At 41.2% G+C, this 27,841-nt stretch overlaps 1 protein-coding gene across 2 annotated transcripts in view; it reads left to right on the forward strand.

The window, feature by feature from the left end:
• Positions 1 to 1,311: 1,311 nt before the first annotated feature.
• The window catches only part of LOC122775300 (matrix metalloproteinase-16-like), a 61,925-nt gene continuing 35,395 nt past the window's right edge, over positions 1,312 to 27,841 (forward strand). The window contains exons 1-4 of one of the 2 annotated variants that reach the window (XM_044035157.1): positions 1,312 to 1,781; positions 22,827 to 22,975; positions 23,765 to 23,779; positions 24,326 to 24,448. In XM_044035157.1, coding sequence (XP_043891092.1) covers positions 1,668 to 1,781; positions 22,827 to 22,975; positions 23,765 to 23,779; positions 24,326 to 24,448 — 401 coding nt within the window. In that variant the 5' untranslated portion in view covers positions 1,312 to 1,667. The remainder of the gene's footprint in view (positions 1,782 to 22,826; positions 22,976 to 23,764; positions 23,780 to 24,325; positions 24,449 to 27,841) is intronic. The other variant, XM_044035166.1, reaches the window with a different exon arrangement.

The raw sequence follows: 27,841 nt of genomic DNA on the forward strand, positions 1-27,841 counted from the left end.
TGCCCTCTAGTGGAGCTGAAGGATTGGTAGAATAAGTACAGTAAACAACAGACACTGGGTACAATGTGCATTTCATAGCACAGGAGAGACTGAACATGACAACCATCAGCAGATATTGTATGTATCTACAACAGTCCCCAATGCAAATAAACCAGAGAAGAACACAGACACTCAGCTGCTTGTATGGTCACCGCATACCTGACTGTGTGATGGTGAAGCAGAGCTTTGACGTAGGTCATAGAAGTTCTCCTTTCCTTACTACTCTCTCTTTTTGTATTTAGCTTTTGTCGTCTCAAAAATTCCTCAACTGCAAATGTATAGGCTGTTTATTTTATTTTATTTATTTATTTTTTAATCTATTTCTATATCCTGAAACGTGAGAGGAGAATAGAAAGACAACTCACACACAAACTCTTAGGAGGACTCCTGATTTAGGAGGACAGTCTGAATTGGACACCCTGGTTTTAGCGGACAAAAGTGGTTGTAAATTGGAAGATGCAGTTTTCCGACGACAACCTGGGTTGGACACCCTCGTTTTAGTGGACAAATTAGTTTTTAATGTGGGACACTATCGTTTTTTGAGGACAGGATTTAGAAGCGGTTCTTAGATGGGGTTTGGACGGGGTTTTGTGAGGACATACTGGTTTTACAGGTGGGTAGATTAGTTCATACATGGAGACGGACTATAGTCTTAGATGGGGACAGACTGGTCGTACAGGAGGACAACACTAGTTTTCAGAGCGGGACAGTTGTAAATGGGACAGGCTGGTCATGCATGAGGACATGCAGTAAGCCAGACTGGTTGTCATAGGGTTAGCCTTGTCTTAGATAGGGACAAACTGGTCTTCCTTAAGGACAGGCAAACTATAGTCAGACTGGTCTTATTTGAGGACAGACCGGTTAAATGGGACTAGACTTTCATGGGGACAGACTAGTGGTATGGTCTTATAAGTGGACAGATTGGTTGCACATGGGAACAGACTCATCTTTGGTGAGGACTAACTAGTCTTATGTTGGGACAGACTGGTCTCACTTGAGGACAGACTAGTCTTTGATGGAGAAAGACTAGTTTAAAATGGAGACTGCTTGTACATGAAGACTGACTAGTCTTATATTGGGACAGACCTGTCATACTTGAGGACAGATTAGTCTGATGTATAAAGACACGTTTTAGGTGGAGACAGACTAGTCTTCCTTGTCTATGCTGAGGACAGACTGGTCTTACTAAGGGACACACTGGTTTTATTGGAGAACTTAGAAGGAGGAGTGGGATGGGACGCTCGGTCCGCACATGCGCACTCGGTGGGAAACACGATAGAAAACGGGCAGCTATGCCGCGCGGTGCTGAAAACGGGCTGGACTCGTCCGCTTGGAACAACGGCCGGTGTACCGGAGGACTGACCCGGGGACTGCGGGACCGGGAGGCTGCTGACAGGCGTTGACAGCTCTTTTTTTTTTATTTCCTCCTCCGGGGACACCCTCCTCCCGCTAACCGCGGCGGAAGCAGCCGACCCCCCGCTTCCAGCTCCCTCTCGTCCGCCTGAGAGACGCAGACACTTGGGCGATGTTGCTGCTCGACGTCTAGGATTGTATTGTTGTCCGTGTGAGAGCAGCGAGTGTAAATACAGGCAGCGGCAGAGGGAAGGAGACACAGCGGCGGCTCCACCATGGTTGTACTGGCGCTCCGTCCTCATGGCTGCTGTGTGAGGACGCTGTGTTTGCAGCTGCTGCTGTGGATTTTATGTTCCGTGAACGGAGAGGAGCAGCCGTTCAGTGTGGAGGTAAGAGCCGCGGACAGCGGCCTGGTTTCAGTCCCCCATCATTTCACTAACACCAGTAGCAGCAGCAGCAGTAGCAGCTCCGTTCTCTCCTACCGCACTTCATCATTCTCTCAGTAATGTCTCTCCTTCCTGGGCCTGTTTGTGTCTTCTCTAACTTCGTTCACCTTTCTGATGTCGTATCATTCAAAATGCAACACAATGTCCCAGTAGTTTGTGGAGAAAACTTCACGAGTGTGTGTGTGTGGGTCCACAGCATCACACAGATGCAGCACATGGTCTTTGTGTGGACACTCGGATCAGATCAGGTTGTTTTCATCTGTTTTCTTTTTACTTTTTAACACAGAAAAAGGGGTCAGATATGTATCTATGCAGATGGAAACACGTGTCATTTCCTCCAGTGGTGGACACAAACACTCTACTGTGTTTGTAAATCTGCAGTTTTACTGAACAATGAGCACATTTTAAACACATGTAGTAAATGACAAAGGCTGTAATTTAGAATATACCTAATGTAGCACATCAGACTCAGGATTCATACTTTATTGACAATGAAATTTTCATCCTGTCTTCAAGTTTTCATCCCTGCGGAGATAATAGTTTAGTGAATACTTTAATTTTGTGTCTCGTCTTCTTTTTATGGTCTGTCACATTTTAATACAGTGACTGTTAAACTGAAGCTCGATTGAAAAAACAAAATATACATCACAAATGAAAAGGTGATGGCAATACCTGTCAGAAAAAGAATCCTAAATCATCCCACTCTTCTTTTCATGGTTTGTCTCTATCCAGTCAATATTCTAATTGTAATCTTCGTGTGACAGCTTTCTTATTGGCTTATTGCAATATTAGCAGAGTTAATTGTAGAAAAAGAGCAAAGGCAAAGGTGTTCTGCCAGTTCAACTCATTGCTTTGTTTGTGCTCACAGTCTTTGTGTTGGCTGCATGACTCCCAACACAAGTGGCTCCTGTTTGAAGAAAGACTACAGTAGACTATTGTACAGTGTGTCCTCCTTTTTGTTTGTAGACACAGTTTGACCGAAATGAAATGTAAAGCTTCTCGAGTGCATCGATGCACCCACTGAGTCGCACAAAGGCGGCACACAAGGAGCGTCCTGGCTCGTCTGCTGACAGTCACCCACGTCCTGCATCCACGTATCCACATGATTTGCAGGCTTGGCGAGCTGCACTGTTTCCTCTGGAAGGCAGAAAGAAAGAAAGAGAACAAGAGAGAGAGGGAGAGAGGGAGAGGGAGAGGGAGAGAGAGCGAGCGGCAGTAGATTTGGTCCAGATGCTGTCAGCTCACATGACACAAAGAGGAAGAGACATCTGCTCTTAGTCTCCAGGTACATCTCAATTCATATGAGCATGTGCCGGGGTGACTTCAGCCTTCGTCTCTGCTGTTGCACAGTGTCAGTGAAACGATGACATGTTTATATTATTGTGTTCAAGAGCTTAACGCAAGTTCAGTTTCACGCTCGCTCGCCTCACTGTGTTGTCAGATTATCATCCTCCAGCATGGGCTTCATGGGCGGTAATGTAGTAACAGTAATCTGACTATTGCCCAACGACATGTTTACATGGACCGCGACGTTTCAGTACGACCCAAATTAAGACAGTCTGCCGTGAAAACAGCGTTTTCTGATTCTCTTAACCTGAATCGTAAGTCATGTATTCCAATCTCGGACGTGTCATAGTCAGACTAATGTCACAGGGTTTTTTATTTACAATAAGGTCAATTATTAGATTATTAGTGTTCATGTAAATCTAGCCACTGTTGGAAACTTTGAAAAACATGAAGAAAAAACATTTTGACAGCAGGCAGGAACATTTCTGCCTGAGAGGAGATGAGATGGATGTGGTTGCGTTCTGCTCCGAGACATGTATAGACTCCGCTGTGCTCACACTTGTCAGAGCGTTATCCTACGCTAAACTAAACGTGGTCATAGTCATTTGTCTGTTTGTTTGTTTGTTTTATGAAATCGTCCTCCCCGAGTCTCCCGAGTGGAGATGAGGTAAGAGCTTGAAGCTGAGCAGTTGCACCAGCAGGTGCTGGGAGAGAGTGACAGTAAAACTGTGAGGGTGTTTTTATCAGAGGAGGCTGAAGCAGAACACAGCCTGAAACATGGTCCTACAGTCAGTGCAGTTTTACATATTTAAGTCATCTTTCTCACAGCTTAGTGTTAAAGTGTAATGTCCCCTGAGCCACTGATGTGTGTTGTCTCATTTTCACTGGTCAGAGAAACCCCCCACACACACACACACACACACACACACACACACTATCACCCGCTAACATCTGGCTTTTGTGGGAATGGATACACTCAGCGTTCCCTCCTGTGTTAGATGATGATTTTGGCAGTCCAGACGCTGACTCTGTAACTTTTGCGGTCCGACTTTATGATGTGTTCAAGCAGCGATCGAAATGATTCGAAATCATTCACTTGACGCCGAGTTTGATTGAGCGACTGGAGCGAAGTCTCCGTGGTGTTTCCAGCTTCTGGTGTGACGGTTTTCTGGTAGGTTTGTGATGTAGAACATGACTCTGCACGGGGAAGAAGTACACATGAAGACTTCTAGTAATGGGGAAAGGAGTCGTTTGTCTCATTTAGTGAGTTTACCCACAACGAGAGTTGTATAGTGTGTGTTTGCGTCGTGCAGATTGCACCACAGTCCTGGGTCTGACTTAAATGATTCATATATCGATTTAAATGAGGAAGTAATGTGACGTTTAACGCTCTTAATTACACATCCACATAGTGTAGGTGGTGTAATGTTTACGTGACGAGTAATTAAGAGATAAGGCACACGTAATGTATTTTTCCTGTGTTTGTTTGTGAATGTAATTACATGCACAGTTTAGGACGTGTGTGCGTGTGTAATTAGTATCCTCTCATTTTCTCGAAAGTGGTGCTTCTCAAATCTGCTGCTCGGAGTCTTTCAGTCGAAGTTATTTATGTAACCGTTGACAGGTTTAAAGGGCCGTGTGCTGCTGAAGCTTTTGTGCAGTGCAGTCGGCGATGCTACACGTACAGTATGTCTGGTCTGAGCTGTGGACGCAGGTGCCAGGTGAGAGTCATGTGACGTGTAGACCGGATGGACTTCATGGTTGAGTTTTTTTTTTCATTTTCATTCGGCTGCAGTTCAGGTACTTTTTCACTCCTGGGTGATTTTTCACACCACAGCAACTTTCTCCAGCAGCAGCAGTGAGGGCAGCGAAGCCTCCTGAGCACAGCACTTCAGGTGTCACACTCCCATGTCTGAGTCATGGTTCAAAGTGCACAGATGATCTGCTGTAAAACAAAGACAAAAGCACAACGTTCTTTGTCTCCCTGTGATCAGACATCTTTCTGTCTCACTGTCCCTTGGTCAACCCCAGAGTTTTGTGAATTGTACAATCATCTAAAGGTCATTCTGTTCACCCCAATATGAGACTGGAAAAGCTGCAAAAGCTGTAATTAACAAGTATTTGACATCGGTGCTCAACAGTGGACATGAATGATTAATCAGTCATTAGAAAAGTGACTCATTATTTTTCTCTCTCGCTCCAAACAAAGGTTACTTCTCTCTAAACAGTTTGGTCCAGATGTGGAAATAGTTATTATTATTTTTTTTAATTGCTTTAAATGTAAAAAAGAAACTCGTAGTCGTAAAAAATCGAATAATAAAATTGATTGTAATGACCAGTTACTTATAATAAAATGTTGTGAACTAGTGTTGGGCGGCTACCCAAAAAAAAAGTATGATATGATACATTTTTTTGATATCATCTGATGAGAGGACCTTTTAAAAAAAAAAATAAAAAAAATAATTCAAATTACCCAGCTGTTCTGAACAGAGGGCCCCTGCTGACCATGTCAGAACTTCATTCCTGTCGCAGGTCAGGTTTCCAGCTGGCGGCCGCCTTGTTAAGCCTCTGAGGCTTCTGCGTAGCAAAAAAAAACACCTGGAGTTAATATCAGTGTGTGAACGTGATTGGGATCAGCATCTTTTTACAACACCATCAGACGCATCCATGCATTGTCTATGGCAGGGGTGGAGGCCGGACCAATGGGCTGAACCAAATTCTGCTTAATATTTGATCGCTTCATAAAAAGCAGTTAATTGTATCATTTTTGGTGTAAATGGGCAGCATACAAACACATAATTAATTAAAGACTTTATTCCAATTAATTAATTATTCCAAACTAACTCTATTGAAAATATCAAATTACGATGCGACGTAATGAATACTCACTACACTATACTGTGGTCTAGTGTAGTGAGTATACAGTATATACAGTACCTCCCACTAACGCACGTGCACACAGTGTTTACATACAAGAGTGTGAAGAGAATATAATTGTTCAATTGTTAAAATAATCTGAAAGATCTCATTTTCTGCTTTATTTCCAAAAACCTTGGCAGTTAGTTTGTATACATGCTGCTGCTGCTGCTGTCGTTTTCTTTAAATAAAGTTTGACCAGGCATTATGTCACAGTCTGTGGTGCCCCGTGCCCTTATCTTTTATACAGATAGATGATAGAATGTGTTGCTGTTTTTGATGTGAGAGAAGATCTGAGACATCTGTCTTGATGAAAGAAAAAATGGATATGGAGCTAGCTTGTGCTTTCAGGTCTGTACACAGTAATCACAGCTCATTAAAATGCTTGATGTGTGTTACTGTCCCTTCCATGTCTTTGCTGTGGTGGCTGTTGCCACTGATGTTGCCTGCTTAATAATTCATGAAGACCTTTTCCAGCAAATGCTCAGTGTTGTCATCATTATAAAGTGTTGCGTCAATCACTCTGGGCTTAATGTTGGCTAATGGGAAATTAGAGTCCTTGATTTTGGTAACGATCAAACCCTCTTCATTAATGAAGGAGATGTTTGCTTGTATCCGCTGTCACTTTCACAGCATTGTTTTCTGCCTTTACACACTGGGGCTGTCACTCCAAAAATCAAGTTCCAACGAATATTACGTGACGCACTAGTCCTTATATTCAGATGTCCTTTACACCACCACACACACACAAACACATAACATATTTATTATAATTCTTACTCTTACTCATGCTGTGTAGAACCTTACTTTCTACCACACACAGCTTTTCAGAAGCTTTGGTCTTGCGATGCTCATGTGCACAATAGAGCTGAAACAATTAATCGATGAATCGATTACTAAATTAATCGACAACTATTTTCCGATTGTTTAAGCTTCTTAAATGTGAGTAGTTTCTTCATTTCTGTGCTCTGGATAACAAAGAAATCGTTCAACTTTAACCATTTTGGTTTGTGGACAAAACAAGACATTTGAGAACATCACATTTTTTTAAGGTTTTCTGATACTTTATGGACCAAACGATTAATCAAGAAAGTAATTGACAGATAAATCAATTATGAAAATAATTGTTAGTTGCAGCTCTGGTGCACAACTATACATATATATGTATGTATATGTATATGTATATATATGTATATATGTATGTGTATATGTATATGTATGTATGTGTATATATATATGTATATATATATATATATGTGTGTATATATATATATATATATATATATATATATATATATATATATATATATATATATATATATATATATATACAACGTCTCCTTGGTCCATCAAGTCATTCAGAGTTGATCTAAGGCCAAGTGGTGCTCATGGCACCCTTTGTTGGACCATGCAGTTATTACTTTAGACAGTCTGAGGCGCTTCTAGGCTGTTTATTTTGAGTGGAAATTGAACTGCCCCCGAATGTGAATGGATATCTAAACTTTGGATAGAAAGTCCCAGTCGTGTATATATACAGTATATACTTTGTACAGTCCTGTGACTGACTGCATGAAGGTGTATTTGTGAGTGTGGTGCTCCCTCCTCTTTTCTCGCACACTCTTGTGCATGCATTTGCACGCACGGATATGCTGACGTCATTTGGCTTTGGTAAGCGAGCAGATTTCTGAGCCACTGGGGTGTCTGTGTCAGTCTGTTCACCTCAATCCTAGAGAAATACAACAACACCTGCACTGACCTAAATGATTCACGATCACACACACACACACACATGCACACAGATCTGTGTCTTTGGTAGCAACTCAGTGGGCTGTTAAATCTTTGATGTCACAGATAACGGCAGCATGAGGTCGCGCACGTCGCAAATCCAATGTGAGGATGTCAGTGCCCAACGCATTCTTGTGATTCATGGAAACTGTAGTAGTTTATAATTGCAATCTTTGATCCTTCTGTTTGCGGCAAAAATAAATACATAATCATTTTCCCACCCTGGAATGTACACGAGCGGTAACACAGTTACCAGACAACCTTTATGGAGGTTTTGTCTGACTGAGATGCTTTCAGTCGTAGAATGTTTACGCTCAGAAACCCAGTTGTGATTGGTATGTGTAACATTTTTGAGACCTTTTGACCTATTGGGATCGGTGAGTTGGTGAGCACTGCATGCATAAAGAAAGACTGCATGTGTAGGAGTGCATAGAAGTTGAATAAGAAGCGATACACTGCTTGGCCTCTGCGATAAACAAGTTGCATCTGAGTCACGAGTTGTTGCCGACAGCGTCAGTCTCATCTGAAGTGATGTTGAGTCTTCAATTCAAATTTTGCAGCGTGAATCCAAGTCCGGCAGTTTAAAGTTTGTGTGTGGGTTTGTGGCTACTGGTGTGGGCAGGAGGGCTGCGGTTGCCTTGACGACCCTGGCACTGTTGCCAGTGGTTCATCGTGTAACTGTTGAATAATTCAGGGCGGTCTGAGGCTGCAGGTCTTCCCAAGAGGCTAGGATCACATTCCCACAAGTCACATGGACCCCCTGCCCCGTCTATACTGTGTGGCGTGCTCGCTGAATGAGACAATCTAAAACTCTGCTATCTTGAATTCTTAGAGATTCAGCAAGCTGTTCTTATAATTCGGAGAAAATTGTATTTGAGTGAGCGTGTTCAACTCGAGGCAACTGTTCTTTGTTTGTTTTGTTTTTGGTCTACTGTTGCCAGTGATTGCCTGTGAATATTTCTCTTGTCAGTCTCGATGAAACGCCACAGCTGGAAATTCAAGAAATGAGTTTCTCGTTGACTGCTTTCCTTAAGTTTGTAATCGTTTGATGAGCTGTAATTTGTGTGGTATGGAGGGGGTGTCCAAATCATATCACAGTCTCCTCAACACACAATCATGAACCACAGTCTGAAAAGTGGTCTCCATAACCTGCATTAAATCATCATAAGCATCAAGAATGTCACTTTATTGATACATAATACACTATGTATTTGACAATCTATTCAAAATATGATAGGAATTTTTGTTTGAAGCAAGAAAATCAAAACTCTAAAAGTAATTTAACATTTGTATGTGCAGTATAATATATATTCCTTTAAACCTGTAGGTGTCTAATACTGTTAAATAAGTGATGAATGAATAAAGTCACCTGCTATGATGTCGTAATCTGTCTCAATATATTACCTCAGGACCAGTGGATCTCATTCACTGGAACTCTTGAAGAATGAAGCTCTTTTTAGTTTTTCAGTCCTGATTCTGACTCTGATGAGTTGCTTAATCATTCAGATACCGGTGTTATGTTCACGGCTGCAGCTAATGATTATTTTCATTATTGATGAATCTCTCCATGATTCTCTCGATGAATTGCTTTGTTGTTTGGTCCATAAAATATCAGAAAATGTTGACCGGTGTTTCACCAAACCTTGAAATGATGACGTTCTCAAATGTCTTGTTAAGTCCACAAACCAAATCTGTGCAGTTTTTATGATTTTCCAGAAAATATTTACATTCAAGAAGCTAAAAATCAACATTTTAATTACTAAAAAGACACTGAAACCAAATTGTTGGTGATTACGATGATAATATAGATGATGATAATAATAATGCTTATTAAATGATTGATTCATTGTTGCCCTAGTTACTATGCTTCATACTCGTCTGTGTGGGAGAGACTGTGTGTAAAGCAGCATCACACTCAACGCTCTGAACTCCAAACTGTTTTTGTGCATTTTTAGCTGCTGTCACATTTTTACTCATTGTGGCTCATTTTTCACTGCAGCACAATCGTGGCTGGAAGCACAAAGAACTCACACATGCCTTTGTGCAGTGTAACACAGTGAGATTGTCATAAATCATTAAAAAGATAAAAAAAAAAAAAAAACCCAACAAACGTTGAATTTGTTTTTCCTAAAACTAACCCCAAAAAGTCTAAATAATACATAACAGTTCTCCGAGTGTTGGCGATAAGTAAAGCGGCATCTCGACACACGGACATGACATCATGATAATAGGATGAGATTTACACGCATATCCTCGGATTTTCAATGGCTTTTTGTCACATGGCTGTCGGTGTCGCATGAGAATAAGAAGCAGAAGATACGGTTTTGAACAGAACTTTCTTTGTTTGACAGGAAATATATCCTCTCGTCGATGCACTTTGCAGAATGGAACAGCCGAAGAACTCTCCCTGCATCCACTTTTCGAAAGTTTTTCATGAGCGCCAGTTTCCATAAAAGTCTTCTTGTCTTAAAGTTTGCGAGAGCAGGAAAAGTCTGGTGACATTTTTCAGCCATGAATAATCAATCGGATGTGGGTCAGTCAGTTTTTAAAGTCACTCTCGTGTCAAACGTCGTCCATCAGCAGTTAGCGTGTAACATGTGATCTGTAACCTGAGGGGAACTGAGCTCAGCTCAGCTGATCAGCCACTGTGTGCTGTCACCATGTTGCCATACCGACCAGGTTCCCTGAGGCGGCACCTCATCCATAATAGAACGTGACTCCACCAGCTCGCAGGTTTGGCCTTTTGATGGCACACATTGACTAATTAGCCCGCCTTCAGCTCGTCAGGGGGCGGGCCGAGCAGTAAAAGTAAACCAAGGACATGAGTGAGGCATCGGCGAGGAGAGACGAGCCGCTCCAGGTTTCGGCTGTCTCTGTCTCTCTCCATAGAAGGAACTCAGAAACCCCGATGTAAACTCGTTTTAAATGATTAACAACCTGCTTGGTGCTTCTTTTGTTTTAGTAGACAAAACAAACACACACAGAGGGCAAATGACACCAGGTTCGAGGGAACAGAGTCACATCTATGTTCATTACGGAGAGTGCAATAAAAACCATTGTGAGTAAAAAGCTAATGAGAGTAATTTATGAAAGCACCTGCTCTACAAACACACATCTGAAGAAAATCAATGCTTGCAGCTTTGCCCACAGTCTCCCTCCACTGCAGGGTGTTTTACCCATAATGAGCTTGTTAGACTAAAAGCAAATTGTTATGACTGAGCTTGAAGTAAATCTGCCTGCCTGCATTCTAACTGCTTGGCCTAATTAGCATCCTACGTTATAATTCTTCACTCAACGCATTTCATTTCAGGGATATCATTGATTTTTTAGTAAGGAGTTCAATTTAACATTTGTTCACAGGGAGATTCTTTCGACTTTTGGTGACTTCTCTCTCTGAAATGTCACCGTTTCTGCTCTTAGAGTGAATACTGTGTTTAGTAAAAGATATGAATAACTTACAGCCGTGACGTACGTAGTCCCGGATGTAGTGGCACAGTAATAAAGAAGTGATGAAGGAGAAGGAGTGTGTTCTCACATGATTTCTGAGTCTGGTTCAGTGCTTGGTCTCCATTGCATTGGTATGGTTTGGAATGGTAAAGCTATGGGACAGTGCCTTTACTTGGTAGGCATGTAGCGTGATGTCGCACTGGTGCAACGTCAGCGGCAGAACACGATGGAGCTCATCCAGCTTTTTTCCTGCTTGGTCTGTGGCTGTTTTGGGTCAAAGCTTTGTTAAGGAGTGACGTTTTTCTGTCACCCAAGCAGCTGACCTTACCGTACCGTTTTATTCTGGCACCCAAAGGGAAGGTTGCCAAAAAATGGAACAGTCGGAAACACAAATAAATATGTACTGTTTCCGCTCGATGGAAACATGGTTTATGTTAAGACTCTGTTCCTCAACGGTTCCGCATGTAGCTGGATGAGAGCCTCAGCAAAAACATGCGGCTGAGTTAATGTACTCAAGAGAGGCTCCAAGGACCAGAGACTTAAAACCGCAAGCTGTTTTTATTTGTTCACTGTGTGACAAGGTGCGAGAGAAATGTGCTCCGTGAAGCTGAGAGTGGAGCAGCAAAGTGAGGCCTCAGCATCCACGAGCATGAGCCGGAGAGAAATCTGGATCAGGGTGCCGTGAAAACCAAGTGTGGAGCAGCCAGAAATAGGCACATTTTTACTTGACTTATCTTTCCTTGATTTCTGTATAATTTTAACCTCATTGTAGCTCTATTCGTTCAGGAAGTGCTTGGCATTTTTCTGGCGGCATGCTCATTACTTTACACACAAGGACCTGGTTTAAATCAGATCAGTCCAGTCCCGGTGTGGTGGGATGCAAACAGAGAGAAACACACTGGATGACATTCTGTGTTATTCAACAAGAAACAATTTGATTTCATTTGCTCCCGAGTATGTCACCGCGTGCCATCAACTGTCTCTAGATGCATGTTGTTCCTGTAAATACAAGCGAGGTCTAGTCTTTCTGCTAAGCTAAGCTAAGTGGTTGATTTATAACAGACCAAAATTAGCCCTGTATCAGATTTCTCATCTATTTTCCAGTTTTCTTTGGATTTGGTTTTTGGTTCAGGACTGTGTGTTGGCAAAGAGCTAAAACACATCAGTGGATAATTTTCTGCTTTGATCCAGGGAACTGAACTACAGATGTGAATACACTGCCAGCCATTGCAGTGCAGTGCAGCACGATACTGTCTGAGGAATGGTTGAGAATGTTCATCCTTCATTTTCCGCCAGCGATTAAGTTCAAATTACAGATACTACATTTTTTTTTTTTATTAACGAGGGTAAATGTGTGTATTTATATTTTATCCAACAGTAATTTATCTATTTAACTGTCCATTCTGCGTCTTTGTTATCAAACAGACAGTAAAGAGTCTTACAAACTCCCTTGTTATCTTGTTGTGGAGTGAGGACTGTCTTATTGAATAAAGAGGCTGTCACGTTGGAGCCCCCTGCTCCCTACATGGGGAGGACGTTGGGAAACAGCAGATCACAGAGAGGGAGAGAGGAGAGAGAGTTAGCAGGTAGATCAGTGAGAAAGAGAGCGAGCACCAGAGTGGGAGGATGAAGAAATGAAACAGGTAGGGAAAAGCAGCATTCTCCGTCTCGATTTAGAAAAATATGAAGTTCCATTATTCTCTCTCTGAAGACAGAAGAGAAAAGCTCATGCACACCTGAGCTGCCAGCTGCAGTGCAGGTTGTGCTTATGTCAGCTGTGATGTTTTAGTTTAATCTTTGTGTATGATGAGACAGAGTCTCTCATCACTCTGCAACTTTCATTTGTTTACCTCTTAGGAAGTCAATGACATAGTCCAAAAACTTTAAATATCTCTGCAGCAGCACTTTTAATGTACTGTATATGCTCTGTCTTTGTGTTTTCACGCTGTGTAGCTGTTGTATTTACCTACCTGCAGATGGATGTTTTAGGTTTTCTCTGTTATGGTTGTGCAAAGAAGATAACGGACTGCGTGCATTTGTATTTTACCTTAACATTTGTACACCTGGAGCTTTCTTTTTTTATTGTAAACTTAAATGGGTTTTTACTTTTTTATTCCCTCAGGGTCCATGATTCAGGAGGCTTTTACCTGAAGCTGAATTGTCCGCAGAGGTCTCCTCCTCCTCTCCAAAACAAATATTCTCATTAAATACAGAATAAAGCTCAAACACAGAATTCAAGACCCATATATCTCTCATCTAGGGCTGTAGGTGTTTGCATATTTTTTTATGTCCAGTTTATTAACACACTAGAATGGTTTTTGTTGGCTCCCTTGTGCACGTGATACAGAGTTACGCTTCTGAATGTGTATTTGAAAGTGAATTTCTCCAGGTGTGAGGCATTCAGGTGTAAGTCTAACAAAAGCATCTCTTCTGCGACAATGGAGGCTCCTAAAGAAGTTAGTGTAGATGCTCGCATGGAAAGACAAGACGTTTTCTCTGTGCACCTTGACATATGGCTTGTTTCCTTTCCTTAAAGTAAACTTCCACATTTATCCTAGTTGAACTTTTCATAGAAGTTCTGACATCTTACATACATTATAGAGATCATCTACAGCCCCTACGACATCAGGAGCACAATCCGATGAAGTTGTGTGTCCTCAGCAGAGCAGTAGTAAACCATGACTCTGCAATAAAATAAAAAAAAGTAGCCCTAAAATCGATCCTTGCGGAATCCCACAAGTGTGTGCATTGGATAAATGGTCATTGATTTCTACGAAACACTCTGCCATAAACATATGAGTCAAACCACTGAATTGTCTTTAGGTGCATTATCTGGCACAATCGGGAAGTCCCAGTATGACGTGTTCCTGTGTATCTCTGCACGAACAAGGTTCAGGATCACTTTCAGGATCAATATCAACATTCTATTTATTGTAGAGAGACAATACGCAGGATGGCAGGTTTACCAGTACACCGTAGCATCAATATGTAACATTATTATTGTAAAATATTAAACAAAAATGTTGTCCCCACATGAAGGTATGACAAAATAGCAGCATCAGTTGTAGCTCCACAGAACACTGTGGGCAAGTAGGTTATTCTCTTTATATAATGTAACTCAAATCAATATCCTTTGTATGCTTCAACCACCTCTGGGGACAATGTCAGTCACATGTGGAGTTAATTTCCTGTCTTTACTCAAGAGTATGGTCTTTTGTTCACATTTGTAGTCTGGTAAAAACCTGCCTTGCCAGATTTATTTAAAACAATTTTATCTTGCCTTATCTATTGACCCAGACTCCAGTCCAGGTGCCGGTAATGTGGCTGTAAACTGGTTTGCCAACCACCAATAGAATAGAATCCACATCCTACATAAGAACTTGAAATTACAATTGAAGATGACTCCACAATATTTCAGTAACTGTAGTTCAAACATGGAAAACATATGGTCCCCGGGTCAGATTCTGTCCACAAAAAGGTTTAATCCTGCACACTGTGTGAAGCAATAGTGAGGTTTCCCATTTTCCTGTCCACCAGTGCGTATATCACCGTTTAATGGAGATCTTTGTTTTATTCGTCTCTGTTTTGATCTCAGATCTATGGATGTTGTTCCCATATGGAGCTCATCTTTCTCTTTCTTTCACATTACACTTAATTCTTGACTTTAAAATGTAAATGCGATGCATGTTGCGTTTGAAGATATTTTTTTTTCTCTTTAGAACTTTTTTATTCTCTTTCCCTTCATCTACGTCAGTTGTGGCTCTCTGGTGAAAATGTGTCCGCCCCTGCTGTAATTGATGCACAGTTATACTGTAAGTCAGGAGAGGAGCCAGTCAGTTTGAGTTTGAGGCAAAACTTTTTGCAGCACTTAAGTATTGTTCATGTCTTACTCATGCATACTCATACTTTGTAATGTTTTTCAAGTCATAGACTGTATTTTTGTCACAATTCTTCTCAAAAATAGTGTCAAAATCTCATCTCTTGAGCTCAACTGAATGTCTCCCCACACCTGTATTTGGTTTATATTCAGTGTTCATTATACTTTCCCACAAAACCCTGTCCCTTATTTTAAAAAGCTTGGGTTAAAAATGGATACACTGTTGCTGGGACAAGGCAGCATTAGTACATCTGTTAAGCTCAAGATGCAATGCCACGTCTTAACTGTATTCCTGTATTTTTCGGCCCAAATAGCGGCGGGGAATTCACCAGGGCAGAGCCAAACGTGGTTGCAATGAAAAGGCTCCCAGTGACAGAGAGGAGACATTGGGGAGGGACATGTGATTTGAGGACAGAGATGATTACAGGACAGGAAAGTGGAGAGCACACATTAGGATGAAAATAATGGCGGTAGAAAGCAGTGCAGTGATGGGAATTAAAGTTTATTTTTAAAGGTAGTGCACCTCTCCGCCTGCAATTGGGTGTGGATCTATTTGTTGTTTTACGTTTTATCAATTTGTTTGAATCAGAAGGTCAAACCGAAGTCCTGAAAACTTCAAAGGGGAAGTTATTACCAGAGTGGGAGAGTGAATGTTTGTCATAGGAACTTTTAATCTTTGCAGTGTTGCAGAGATTTAGGTTCGTCTGCGCTGCTTTCCCACACTCAATATGGTGACGGCGAGATTAAAAAGCTGGGATTTATGACATTGATAGAAAAGGGGACGGAGCTGTAAGGCAGCTGAAATTTCAAGACCACTTTGTGTTCTCTACTTACTGTTTGGCACATGGGCCGATGGGTGGATGTGAGTAGTTTAAGAAGCACTTAGTAGTGGTGAGCACAGCTATTCCCACATGACATTAAAAATGTGTCCTGGACGCGTCTCATGTCACTACATGACATGGTATCGGGCGTCACTTGTATTCAAATACACACTGACATCATGTCTGACTATGCAGATACAGATGTGCACAGAGTGAAACTGAGTGAATTAAAGCTCTACACGTGCAAATGAGGGTTAATCTGTCCTGGATCAGGGATCTTAGGACGTATTCAGGTATTCTTTAGGTGTGCTCAGACCTGGACTTGGTACTATCTGCATGTTAAGAGATCACTCGGGACAAAAGGTGCAGTGTGCAAAATCGAGGTGACATTGTTTTCCTTTTTTGCAGAAATTGGAAAAAGAACAATTACACTTAATTCTGTCAAAGTCATGTTTTCGTTACTCCAGAATCAGGCTTGTATATTATGTGTATCAGGATCAGGTCTCCTGTACAGACGCTGTCATGTTGTACCACCATGTTTTTTACCTAAACATCTTTTGAGTTTCCACCAATAAACGTTGCAACATCTTTCACGCTGTACCTTTTAATAAAACCAGGTCTGGAGAGAATTTATAACATAAGTTATTAACGCGGTGAAGACACTTTTATTTTAGCTTGTGGTTAAAGTTGCATCTTGGATAAGACATGGCAAAACCTAATGCTAACATTTAGTTTCAGCTCTAGGGAAATGTCGGATTTACTCTTGCACTTTTATGAAAAATTCAGTCACTGTAACTGCTGATAACAAGTCGAGGTTTATTCTGTGCATTTGTGGAGGAAAATGATAATATCCACTGTGTGTTGCGTTTAGTGTGCTGTCGTAAATACTATGTCTTGGTTCTAAATGGAAACACTAGCTCAGTGAATCAGTTCCTACTTATTTTTACGTGTTATACATCTATTATTAAATGTTAACACCGTATGTTCAATAGCAATTTAAAAGAAAAAAACGCCGTTTGTTTCACTAGAAGAACTTGAATTTACCTGACCTGAGACGTCTCTGGATTTTTGTCCCCCCATGGGCACGGGTCAGGTATCCACGCTCTCTTAGACGACCTGCACAGCAGCTGTGTTTTACTTAAATGAATGACTTCTACCAATGGAGGACTGCTTTGCTACCTGAGCAGCTGAATGGAAATCTCACCCCTGCAAATTTTTTTGCTCAGTGGTCTATTCACAGCGTGAAAACCTGACACACATCCTAATGTTATCCCCCACTCACTGAGTGTGAAACGAGGAGAGAGTGCAAATAGGAACAAGGAGGCAGTGAGAAATCCACAGCAACTTGCAGAGAAAAAATAATACATATGTGTATATATATATGTGTATATATATATATATATATATATATATATATATATATATATATATATATATATATGTGTATATATATATCTATATATATATATATATATGTGTATATATGTATATGTATATCTATCTATATATATATATATATATTTTTTTATATATATATATATACAGTATATATATATATATGTGTGTATATATATATATATGTATATATATATGTATATATATACGTATATTTTTATATATATATATATATATATATATATATATATACATATACACAAGCCACCGAAGGAGGGAAAAGGTACAGTAGATGTGAGGATACATGATAAAAGTTGGGCATGATCAGTCATTACTGCAGTGTTTGTAACTGTGCCAGCGACTGTTCAGTTAAACTGCTGGGGTTCCTCACTGTGTTCCTCCATTGTCAAACTGCAGCAGCAGGGACTGTGGACTTGAAAAGACAAGTGTTGGAACACACGGTCAAATGCAGTTAATTTGTCATCATAGTTGTGATTGCTGCAGAATCTTCTCTGAACCAGCTTCACAGACACGAGAGACAGAACACGTCTGTAATGCGAAGTTTGTAGACGTTTGGCTTTTATCCTTGAATATATATATACACAGTATATGCAGTGACGGTTTTATTTATGGTTAATGTGTGCGTCATGCTGATATTTCATGGTGAGCTCTGAGGTAGCGTTTGTTGGTTGTGGAAGCAGATGTTGATCATCTCCCCAAAAATACCTCTAATGAAATCCAAGTAAACACCGTGTTTATTCATTATTAATTTTCTAAATCCAAGTAAATACGGCGTTCATTAATTATTCATGTTCTAAATCTGAGTAAACACTACGTTCATTAATGATTCATTTTCTGTTAAAATTGCCTGTGGACACGTCGAGCTGTGCACTGTCTTACTGTAATTCACAAGTTGAACCGTCTCCTGTGGAGTTATCGTGCCGACACCTGCAGCAGTCTTTCCCAGCGCTTCTCGAAGGAAAATACAGGACACAATGTTCTGACATTTTGTGGCAAAACTGTTGCCTGCTTTCTTGCCAAGAGTTAAAAGTTTGGGCCGTAACTGTCGATATTTGAACTCAACAGCAAAACAAATGCACCACTTCCTCGGGAGGCTGCACACACCAACATTCAGACACATGGTGTATCTTATCTGTGTCACTTTTTCAGGTCGTCCTTTCTTGTTTTTGTAGTTGAAAACAGAGGAATAATGTCATTATTGCATTTGAGTTACAACATTATAAAGAACGAGGGTGAGGGCATACTGTTAGCACGTACCAGTCATCACTGTTCCCTTGAAAATCACCGTTTGCAGTGATTAGTACCAAAATAACCAACCCCTAATGTTCCATTTTTGGCACCCTTTCCCTTAAAATGGTATGGTAAAGGTCAGCTGACTGACGACAGACTTTCCTGTTTTCTTTCCCTTCAACATCTGCTGTCTATTCCCATACAAATGGCACTTTGCCACTATACAGTTCCAGGACTCGACTCGGCTCAGTTTGGTATCGTTTTGCATTACTGTAGCACCTCAACGTGGGCGGAGTCATCATAGCACGGCTGCATGAAACTGCCGTGATGTTGTTTTATATGCTTTTGGCAGTGCTGTCACTAAATACACCAGACTCCTCCGTTAAATGTTGAGGTTTTGGACATTTCCTTGCTAAGTGTTGAGATTAACGCACGTTTTCAAGACTTTTAAGTCTTTTTCATTGATCTACAGTTCGGCGTTGTTCGGTTTGATTCCTGTGTTGGACGTCGCGCTCATGACTCTCGTCGGTCTGTCCATGTCCATGTCATGAAACCTCGCCAGAGCAGGTACTTAAAAAGTGCCAGGTACTATCCCTAAAGGAAAAGCAAAAAAAAAAATGAGCAAGACTTGCTCGGTTGAGGCAAGTCTTGCTGGAACTGTGCCGTGAAAAAGCTTTTTTGCTTACAGCCTAAAAAAGAGCAGCTGGATGTCCTCCATTGTTGTCTGTTGTGTCGCGTTTGATGTAAAGAACTGTTCTCTGTCAAAACACAAGCCTGACCCAGACCATAATGACCTGTACCAAACCAAACCGTACCATGATGGAAACACAGTGTATGATGAGGTCCGGTTGCCTGCAACACCATTTAAAAACTGAAAGCGATATTTTGACAGTTCCACTGATTATACTGATTATTCTCATTATTTCTCCCAGTGCTACTAATGCAGAGAGTAGTTTTGGTTGATAGAGAGAGAGAGACACAAGAATCAGTGCTGTAAAACATTAAAACTCTCTTTTCATTATCAAACTATTGGAAAACACTGCAAAGTACACTTTAGTTTATACAGTATCTTTTTGTTTTTAGGATTTCCATTACTGAGTTCTTTCCCTGATTATTATCCACATTATTCTTATGGCTTACCTGAATTATTAGCACGACTTCCAGCACGGTAATTGGACGCCGAATGTGGGAACGTCACCTTTTACACCTCAAAAATGATGATGGGATCATTGACTGCCTTCTTCTACATTTACCGTGCGAAAGTAACACTAAAAGTGTAAATTTAACACCAACTTAGATAAGGACAAGATAGAGGTTGCAAGGTTTGTGTTAAATTGAACCCTGTGTTTATACAACACGAAGAAATAAATGTGAAAATGTTGCTCGACTGCTTTTACTGTGTGTAAATATCACATTAGAACACTGTCATGTGGATTACCTGAATAATAATAATAATAATAGATGTAAAATAATTAAATGAAGCTGCGAACAATCTGAAAAGCTCCGAGGCGCATCAGTATTTACACAACAATGAGATCAGTTGTTGTTCTGCTGAAGGAGGTTCGACGCCATTTATTTATTTAAAGAAAGACCCAAGAGTCAAGGCAGATGTGTCCCACATCACCAAGCCTGGGTCTTTGCGATTTTTCAGATTCACTGCAGGGACAACGCGTGCCCGGCGCCGCGCAGCTGCCGTCGCGGCCGCCGTGTTTTGCCACAGGAAACAACCAGTTTACTGTTGGTTCCACTTCTTCTCCCAAAGTTTCACCCTTCATAATATCTCCAGGAATAAGGCGGATAAATCTTCACGAGTACACGCAGTGCTGATCAACTCCATACCAATCTCTGTGTTAAGATTTCCTTTTTTCTTTTTCAGGTGAAGGACCCGATATACAAATAATGTTTCATCATTTCTAAAACTGAGGCAGAATAATATCAATAACATCAACTACAACACAAAGCTAAAGTTAAGTAAGCACGTCCGTGTGTGAAAACCGACCCCCGACTGAGTTTCATATCTCATAACTAGAGCTCACAAAGGTTTGCCACTGTTCCGTTGCACCAGACCTCCTTTAAATAGCAGGTTTCCACCAGAGCTTGATTGTTGCAGCTCGGGGCTCGACATGATGCTCAGCCACTGTAACAAAAGCTGCACACTCGCATTTGTTCCAGAGCTCCTGGGTAATGGTTTGCCTTTGATTGCGTTTTCGCCATGCTTCCCTCGCTGTTTCAGTGAATTTCAGTCTCAGTGTGTGTGCTATCTCGAGCAGCAGGCCTCCATCATGACCGACGCGGCTTGACAACAGTGTGTGTAAGAATAGCACCTCAGATATCTCGGCACAGCGTTGCTGAATGAAGAATAACAGCATCCCGACAGTTCATTGACTCTTGAGATTGTAGACAAGCGGGTTTTTTTTGTGTGTGTTGTTTCTCTGCATTTTGAAACAACACAGTTTAGCTCCTGTTGTGTGGGGTGTTTTCTTTTTAACAGCTGGGTCTTTTGTTGCTAAATGCGTTCATATCATAAAGACTGAATGGATGCAACATGGTCGCTTTGTATGGAAAAGTCTGGCTGATCCTCTTCTCTCCTTCCTTGTCCTAAGCCCTGAGCTGTGATTTCCCCTGGCAGAATTTTATAGAGACTCTGAAAGCTCTATTACACTAAAGCCCTTTCCCCAGACAAGCCAAATGAAATGATAACAGATGACATTCTCACTTTCTGCTCATGCCCTTTTTCCTAACACAAATGTCCCTGGGTAAAAATTGTCTTTAGATCTTGTTACTCTTCCTCTCTCTCGCTCGCATGAAGTTGTATCTTGATGGCATTTAAATGGTGTTGCACAGGACAGGCAGTAGATTTTTTATTTTCGTCTATTCCAGCAGATTTAGCTGACTGTATCTTCTCTTTAAAGTGCTTCTCTTGCACAAATACAAAACTACAACTTCACATCTGGCTACCTGCAAACGCACACTATTGCTCCACTGGACCAGGTGTGGATAAGTGCCATGGTGCAAAAAAAGTGTCTACACTTAAAATATCTTTGTTCAATTTGCTTTCCTTTCAGGTTTCAATGAAGCCGACATGCGTTTCTTAACACCTACCTTGTCTGCGTGTGAATGCAAAGTTCTGTTCTTATTAACATGTCATGTCTTGTTTGTTAAATCGCGTGTGTAGAGGCGACTCTGCGGTGTTTTATCGTCGTTGTGAGGCTTGATCACAGAGCGGTGAGGTGTGAGGAGTTATTGCAGACGCCCATTGTCGCCATTCATTTCACCCATTGACCATGCTGGTGACTCACAGTGTGGGTCGATATGAAACGCTCTCGCTTCAATCATTAGAACAAATGATCAGCAAATACAACACAACATACACTGCTCTGTGCATCAAAAGCCAAAGCTCAGGGGTTTTTTAGGACTCAGATGAGATTTATTTTGTCTGCATGTTTAAAATAACATGTATAAAATAAAGTAGTGATTCATTGAAATAATATTAAGTGTTCCCTTTTTGGGAATAAAGTATGCACCCATTTATACTGTGAATTAGAGCTGCAACTAACGATTATTTTCATAATCGATTAATCTTTTGATTATTTTCTCGATTAATTGAGTCAGTCCGTAAAATATGTCAGAAAACGTTAAAAAATATTGATCAGTGTTTGTCAAACCTGGAGATCAACATTAGAGCGGAAACTATTAATCAATTACTAAATGAATCGACAACTATTTTGATAATCGATAATCGGTTTGAAGCTTTTTTTCCTGATTAAAACAAGATTTCCTATGGTTTAAGCTTCTTAAATGTGAGCATTTTCTTCATTTCTTTATTAATTAAAAGTTAATCACATTTAAGAAGCTAAAGCAATCAGAAATCAGTGTTTTAATCATGAAAAAATATTCAAACCAATTCATTGAGCAATCGATAATTATTGATTAATCAAGTAATTGTTTCAGCCCTACTGTGAATTGTATTATAGTAGCTTGTTTGCTTTAAAAAGTCGGTCCAGAGACAAAAAAAAGGTTTGGGAAACACTGATTGAGAGCATGATCTCTCTGACACAAATTAGAATAAAATAGGTAAAGGTTTAGATTCCACTGGGCTCCATGCTATGGCAAGCGAATTGTTTTCTGTTACATGGGATGTGTTCACTTGTTCCTTTAACGTGTCCTATCACTCACCTGTTCCTGTTCTTGTCGTTTGTCCTCTCGCAGGCATGGCTCCAGAGGTATGGCTACCTCCCCGCTGCCGACCCCAGAATGTCAGTGCTGCGTTCTTCCCGAGTCATGCAGTCCGCTATCGCTGCCATGCAGCGCCGCTATGGCCTCAATGTCACAGGAAGCCTGGACATCAGCACTATAGAGTGAGTCACGCTGCTTTAAAAATACCCGCAAAACATGTCACGGTGTGAATTTTGTGTGACGGTAATGGATTTCTACAAAAAAAACACAACAGATGTCAGGGGGTTAAATTTAAAATGACCACGCGGTGTGGTGTGGACGCTCCGAAACATCGGTGCATTAGCGGAAGAGAGGCCGAGAGTGGCTCCACAGTTACTGATGATGGTGTCGCTGTTTATGCCTCATTTTCTGCAAGATGAGATTTGAATTCACTCAGGCACAGGCGGCTTCTTCACAAGAGGAGCGAACAGCAGTGTGCAGATGAAACGTGCAGTGAACTGAGAAGCTGTGGTTTAAAAAAAAAATCTGTGGTTCACATTTATTAGTTTTTGTTATTAAGATTCAAAAAGTGGTCTTGACTGTTAAAATGAAGGCCCAGCTCCATCAGTAAAGAGGACACAGTGGAGGGTTAAACCACCAGAACTGCCACTGATTCCGATTCTCATACGACGGAGGTTTAACTTGTGTTTTCACCTTGACTGGAAAAGAAAAGCTGTTTTAACCCCCGGTAGCTCACCCATATATCTTGTTTCCTGTTCAGTGACATTTTGTCCCCCGCAACACTGAAATACCAACAGTGCTAAAAGTGCCAGAGAGTTCAAATCGGCCACTGGACTGTAACACGGTGGCGCGGCGTGAACGCACACGAACATCTGTTCAACCACCGAGCTGAAACCGAGTGAATGTGATGATAACTGTACACCTGTTTGTTTTCTCTCTATTCCCCCCTGTGCTTCTCTTTGTTGACGTAGTGATAACACAATAAGGTGAGGTGGCTTTTCCATATACTGTATGAATGAATCTGTCGCTGTGTTTACATGTGCAAACATACATTCTGAATTCCGACGACAGCGTTGCATGTGTCTGCTCGTCCCATCGTTTTCTTCCTCCTCTGCGTCTGTTTACTTAATGGAAGTACAGGAGTAACAAAGTGGAAACACGTCACGCTTACGTGGATGAGACAGACGAGGAAGTCACGATCGGATCGTTTATAGGAACACTGATCCAACATAGACTAGCCCTCTCATTCGGTTTGTTGCCGTATGGGCTGTATCGGATCAGAATCTTCAAACTGATATTTTTATTCCGATCAGGTTTCTATCCCGATATACTTGCTTTTGTGTTTGGTCCTGAAAACTGCTAATCTACTCGGACTATCACTTGTTAGCCAACAATTCAGATATTGCTTTGATATTTGGGATTAAAAAAAAAAAAAGACATCATTGAATGTAACTGGATTAGGACTGTTAATCAAATAATTCGTGTTATAAGCCTGTATGATGAAAAACGTGCTGCTTGTTGACCTCCTGTAGGTGGATGAAGAAGCCCAGATGTGGCGTTCCGGACCAGGTAGGGGGTGCGTCCAGATTCAGCGTCAGGAAACGGCGGTACGCGCTCACAGGACAGAGGTGGCAGCACAAACATATCACGTACAGGTAGGTGGACTACATCAAGCTTTTTAATGGTCGAGTCATTGCACAATAATCCAGCTTTCTTCCAATCCCTGCTACAAAAACTGACCCATACAAGATCTATTAGTACGTGTGGATCAGAAAACAGCTGCTGAACATAGTCAACAACGTTTTCTGTCATAGAGGCGACATAAAGCTACAAAATAACTTTACACACACAGTACAAACCAGGTTCTGTAAACCACACGACTGCAGAGGAACCAGCTTTGTCGCCAGTGTCATGATTTACACGCACATTTCCTGATATGAATGTCCATGAGTGGTAACGTAGCATAAGACAACAACATGCTGTGGTTATGTAACATTGAGTGAGGCCAGTAGCCCAGTGCCGGTAATATCTTATACCCACCATGCTGTCGCCTGCTGCCAACTTTATGTTTCATGGGATAATCCTTAAGTGGTGGGCCTGGTTTTATTTATTCCTGCTCTGCCTTGAGGATAAATGAATAAGCAGCATTGCATACTAAATATATCAAATGGATCAGTGACCTATAGCTAAAGTAGGACTGTATACGACTGCGTTTTTTCCTCTTTAGAATATTACACCGGGATTGGGGTTTGAAATGGTTTCATGAGCACTCGGTTCATCTGTGACGCTGCAGGTCTGAAGACATGAGGGGGGAAAAAAAAAAACCGAGCAGACCTGATGAAAAGTGGAGGAGGAGGAGAAGAGTGTAAATGAGGAGCTGTGGAGGAGAAACAGCTGCAGTAAAAAAAGAGATGAGCTGAGAGGAGGAAACCCCAGTGGAGGGCAGAGGGTGCTCTCTGACAGATTAGGGTTATGTAATGGGATATGTGTGTATGTGAGTGAGTGTGCTGGACATGGACGTGTGCCAGGCCTCCACTCAGCAGTCAGATGTGCCTGCAGCTGCTCCTTTTGTAGTGGAGGCAGTAATAGACAATATAGCACATTTGTGTTTATAGATCTTGTGACTTTCAGCTCATTCTCTGGAAACGCTCCCGATTGTTTGCTCACAACTGCGTCAAACTGTGTTCATCCTTGAACGACTGAGACGTTTCCACACAGTTGGGTACAAAGGAATATAAATGAGGTGATAGCTGTTACAGTTCCCATCTGTCACATATTTATGTTCGCTCGTTAATTGTACAGAGAAATGTTTTAATAATATATATAAAAAAAAAAATGTGACGTTTCGTTTCATAACTTAAGTCTCTAAGTGGGAGACAAATACAAACTCTGGTCAACCGTGGGAATTAGACTAAAGTCTGGAAACATTCCTCTTTCTGTGTCTGTGGGGGCTTTTCATTATATTTGACTCAGTAGCATCTTAACAATGAAACTGAATTCTGTTTCAGCTGTGAATGGCTCCTTTATGTCGACTCGGATGTTTAGTGTGATGTAAAAGGTCAGAGCATTTGCCCTCATCTCCTCACAATCACCTCAGAAAAGCAATGCAAATCCACAGTCTCCCAGGCGGAGGCTCGTTTCTGTGTAGCCGCATACAGCACTTGCTGCAGGGAGGTAGTAATTAGTTTTGGCGTGCCGGCTGTTCTCCCTGCATGCTGGTACGATTAGCTGCATCTGAAATCACTGTCCCCTCACAACATGGAGTTGATTGTTAGATATGGCCCGAGAGCAGGGAGGATTCTTCCATTCGTCACAAAGCACCTCCTCCAGTTGGGTGATAACACTTGCTGGACATGGGCTCCTGGAGACTCTTGGCCATTTAAGTCTCATTCATTTCAAACTTTAGGACTCTCCCGGGATCGGATGATGTCCATTTGAAGCCGGATTGCACTTCTTTGGTCGCCTCCGCCGGCGCCGTGTGAGCACTTCACATCACAGGAGGACCATTTAGCGCAGCTTCAATCAGGCAGAGCCAGTTTACTCAACAGCCAACCGTCACATTCACACACCACTCCAGCTGTTAAGGATTCCCTTTGTAATTCAAGGGTTTTCTATCGTCCAGTTAGATGAATTGTTGTTGTTGTTACTTGTTGTGGAAATGAAAAGTGTTCCTCGTAAGTGAACTCACTCAGAACTAACATTCAATAACAAACTGTCAAAACCTTTTTGGTTGATAAGTGCTACAATTATTATTATTATTATTATTATTATTATTGTTATTTTAACTATAAAAGGGCCAGAAAATGCCCTGTAACTAAGTGCTTTTGCCCATTTTTCCCTGAATAACTTTCAATATCTGGTGGTTATTTACAATTTAAATAAGGTTTTATTCACCAGATTGTGTGTTAAATTTGAAATTTCAACAGTATAAAACATATTTAAAACAACATTTGTTGTTCCAAAAAATGGAAACTATGTCGTTTTTCCAACTCTTTCCTCTCTGGTGACTAAGACTTCCTGAAACGGCACGAGTGAAATTACCGCGATAACTTCTCAGCTTTCAGAAGCCGTTGGAATTTTTCCAATAGCACAAGCCGATGCGTAATTACAGAAATGCATAGTTCGCTCTTGCAAACATGTCATCTGGGATACGCTCGGCGTTAAAGGGTCGAATAAATATACATTTGGTTTCATTTATACTGAATATTATCAAATTATTTATTGATTTCTTTGTTTGTTTGTGTAATTTTGGCAGCTCCAGCTCTCCATCCTCACTGTGAACCCGTGCCTCTTTATTTAACCCTGTATTAAAAACACATTTGTGGATAGAGGATACAAAGGTTAAAAACAAATCAAAAGATCTTGAATAAACACAGCAGCTCAAGTCAGTAGTACTTCACTTTTTTCCCGTTAAAACCTCTGAGAATCATAATTGGCACACTGCATTCTTGAATGCATCAAAGCAACTTTAGTCCCAGGTGAGACTCTGAGCCACCGACACACAGCATATTGTGAGTTCACTAGTGCCTGAGCTGCACAATGTAAACTACACTTCTCCATTTATCCCAGAGAGAATGTGCGAGCGTGACACTGAGATATTTCCAGAGTGAATAAAGTGGAGACAGGCTTTCCTGATTGCCCAAACCAGTCCGGGGCACTCAGCAGGCGCTGGGCTGTTGATAATCCTTAATTAGAAAATAAATTCCAGAGGCTAATTCCTCTCCACACCTGCAGCAAGTCGGCCGACAGGAAGGACTCTGCTGTGTTCGCTCAGCAAATCGCTCCATTTAGCTCTGTGTTGGCGAGCGTGAAATGACAGCACGGTGGAGAAACTAAGGATAGCGGCAAACTTATTTTTGTCCTTTTGGCGTAGTGTGACTCCGTAGGTTGACATTAGGGCTGCAGCTCGAGCCTATTTTGGCAGACAAAAGAGCTGATTTTTTTTGTTTATTCAATTAGTGGAAAAGTCACTGTTATTTACTGTTTATTCAGAATGAACACCAGTAGCAAACTAAATAAAGGGGAGATAGTTACTCCTGTAATTCAGA

Source organism: Solea senegalensis, linkage group LG1 (assembly GCF_019176455.1).
Source record: "Solea senegalensis isolate Sse05_10M linkage group LG1, IFAPA_SoseM_1, whole genome shotgun sequence".
NCBI lineage: Eukaryota > Metazoa > Chordata > Actinopteri > Pleuronectiformes > Soleidae > Solea > Solea senegalensis.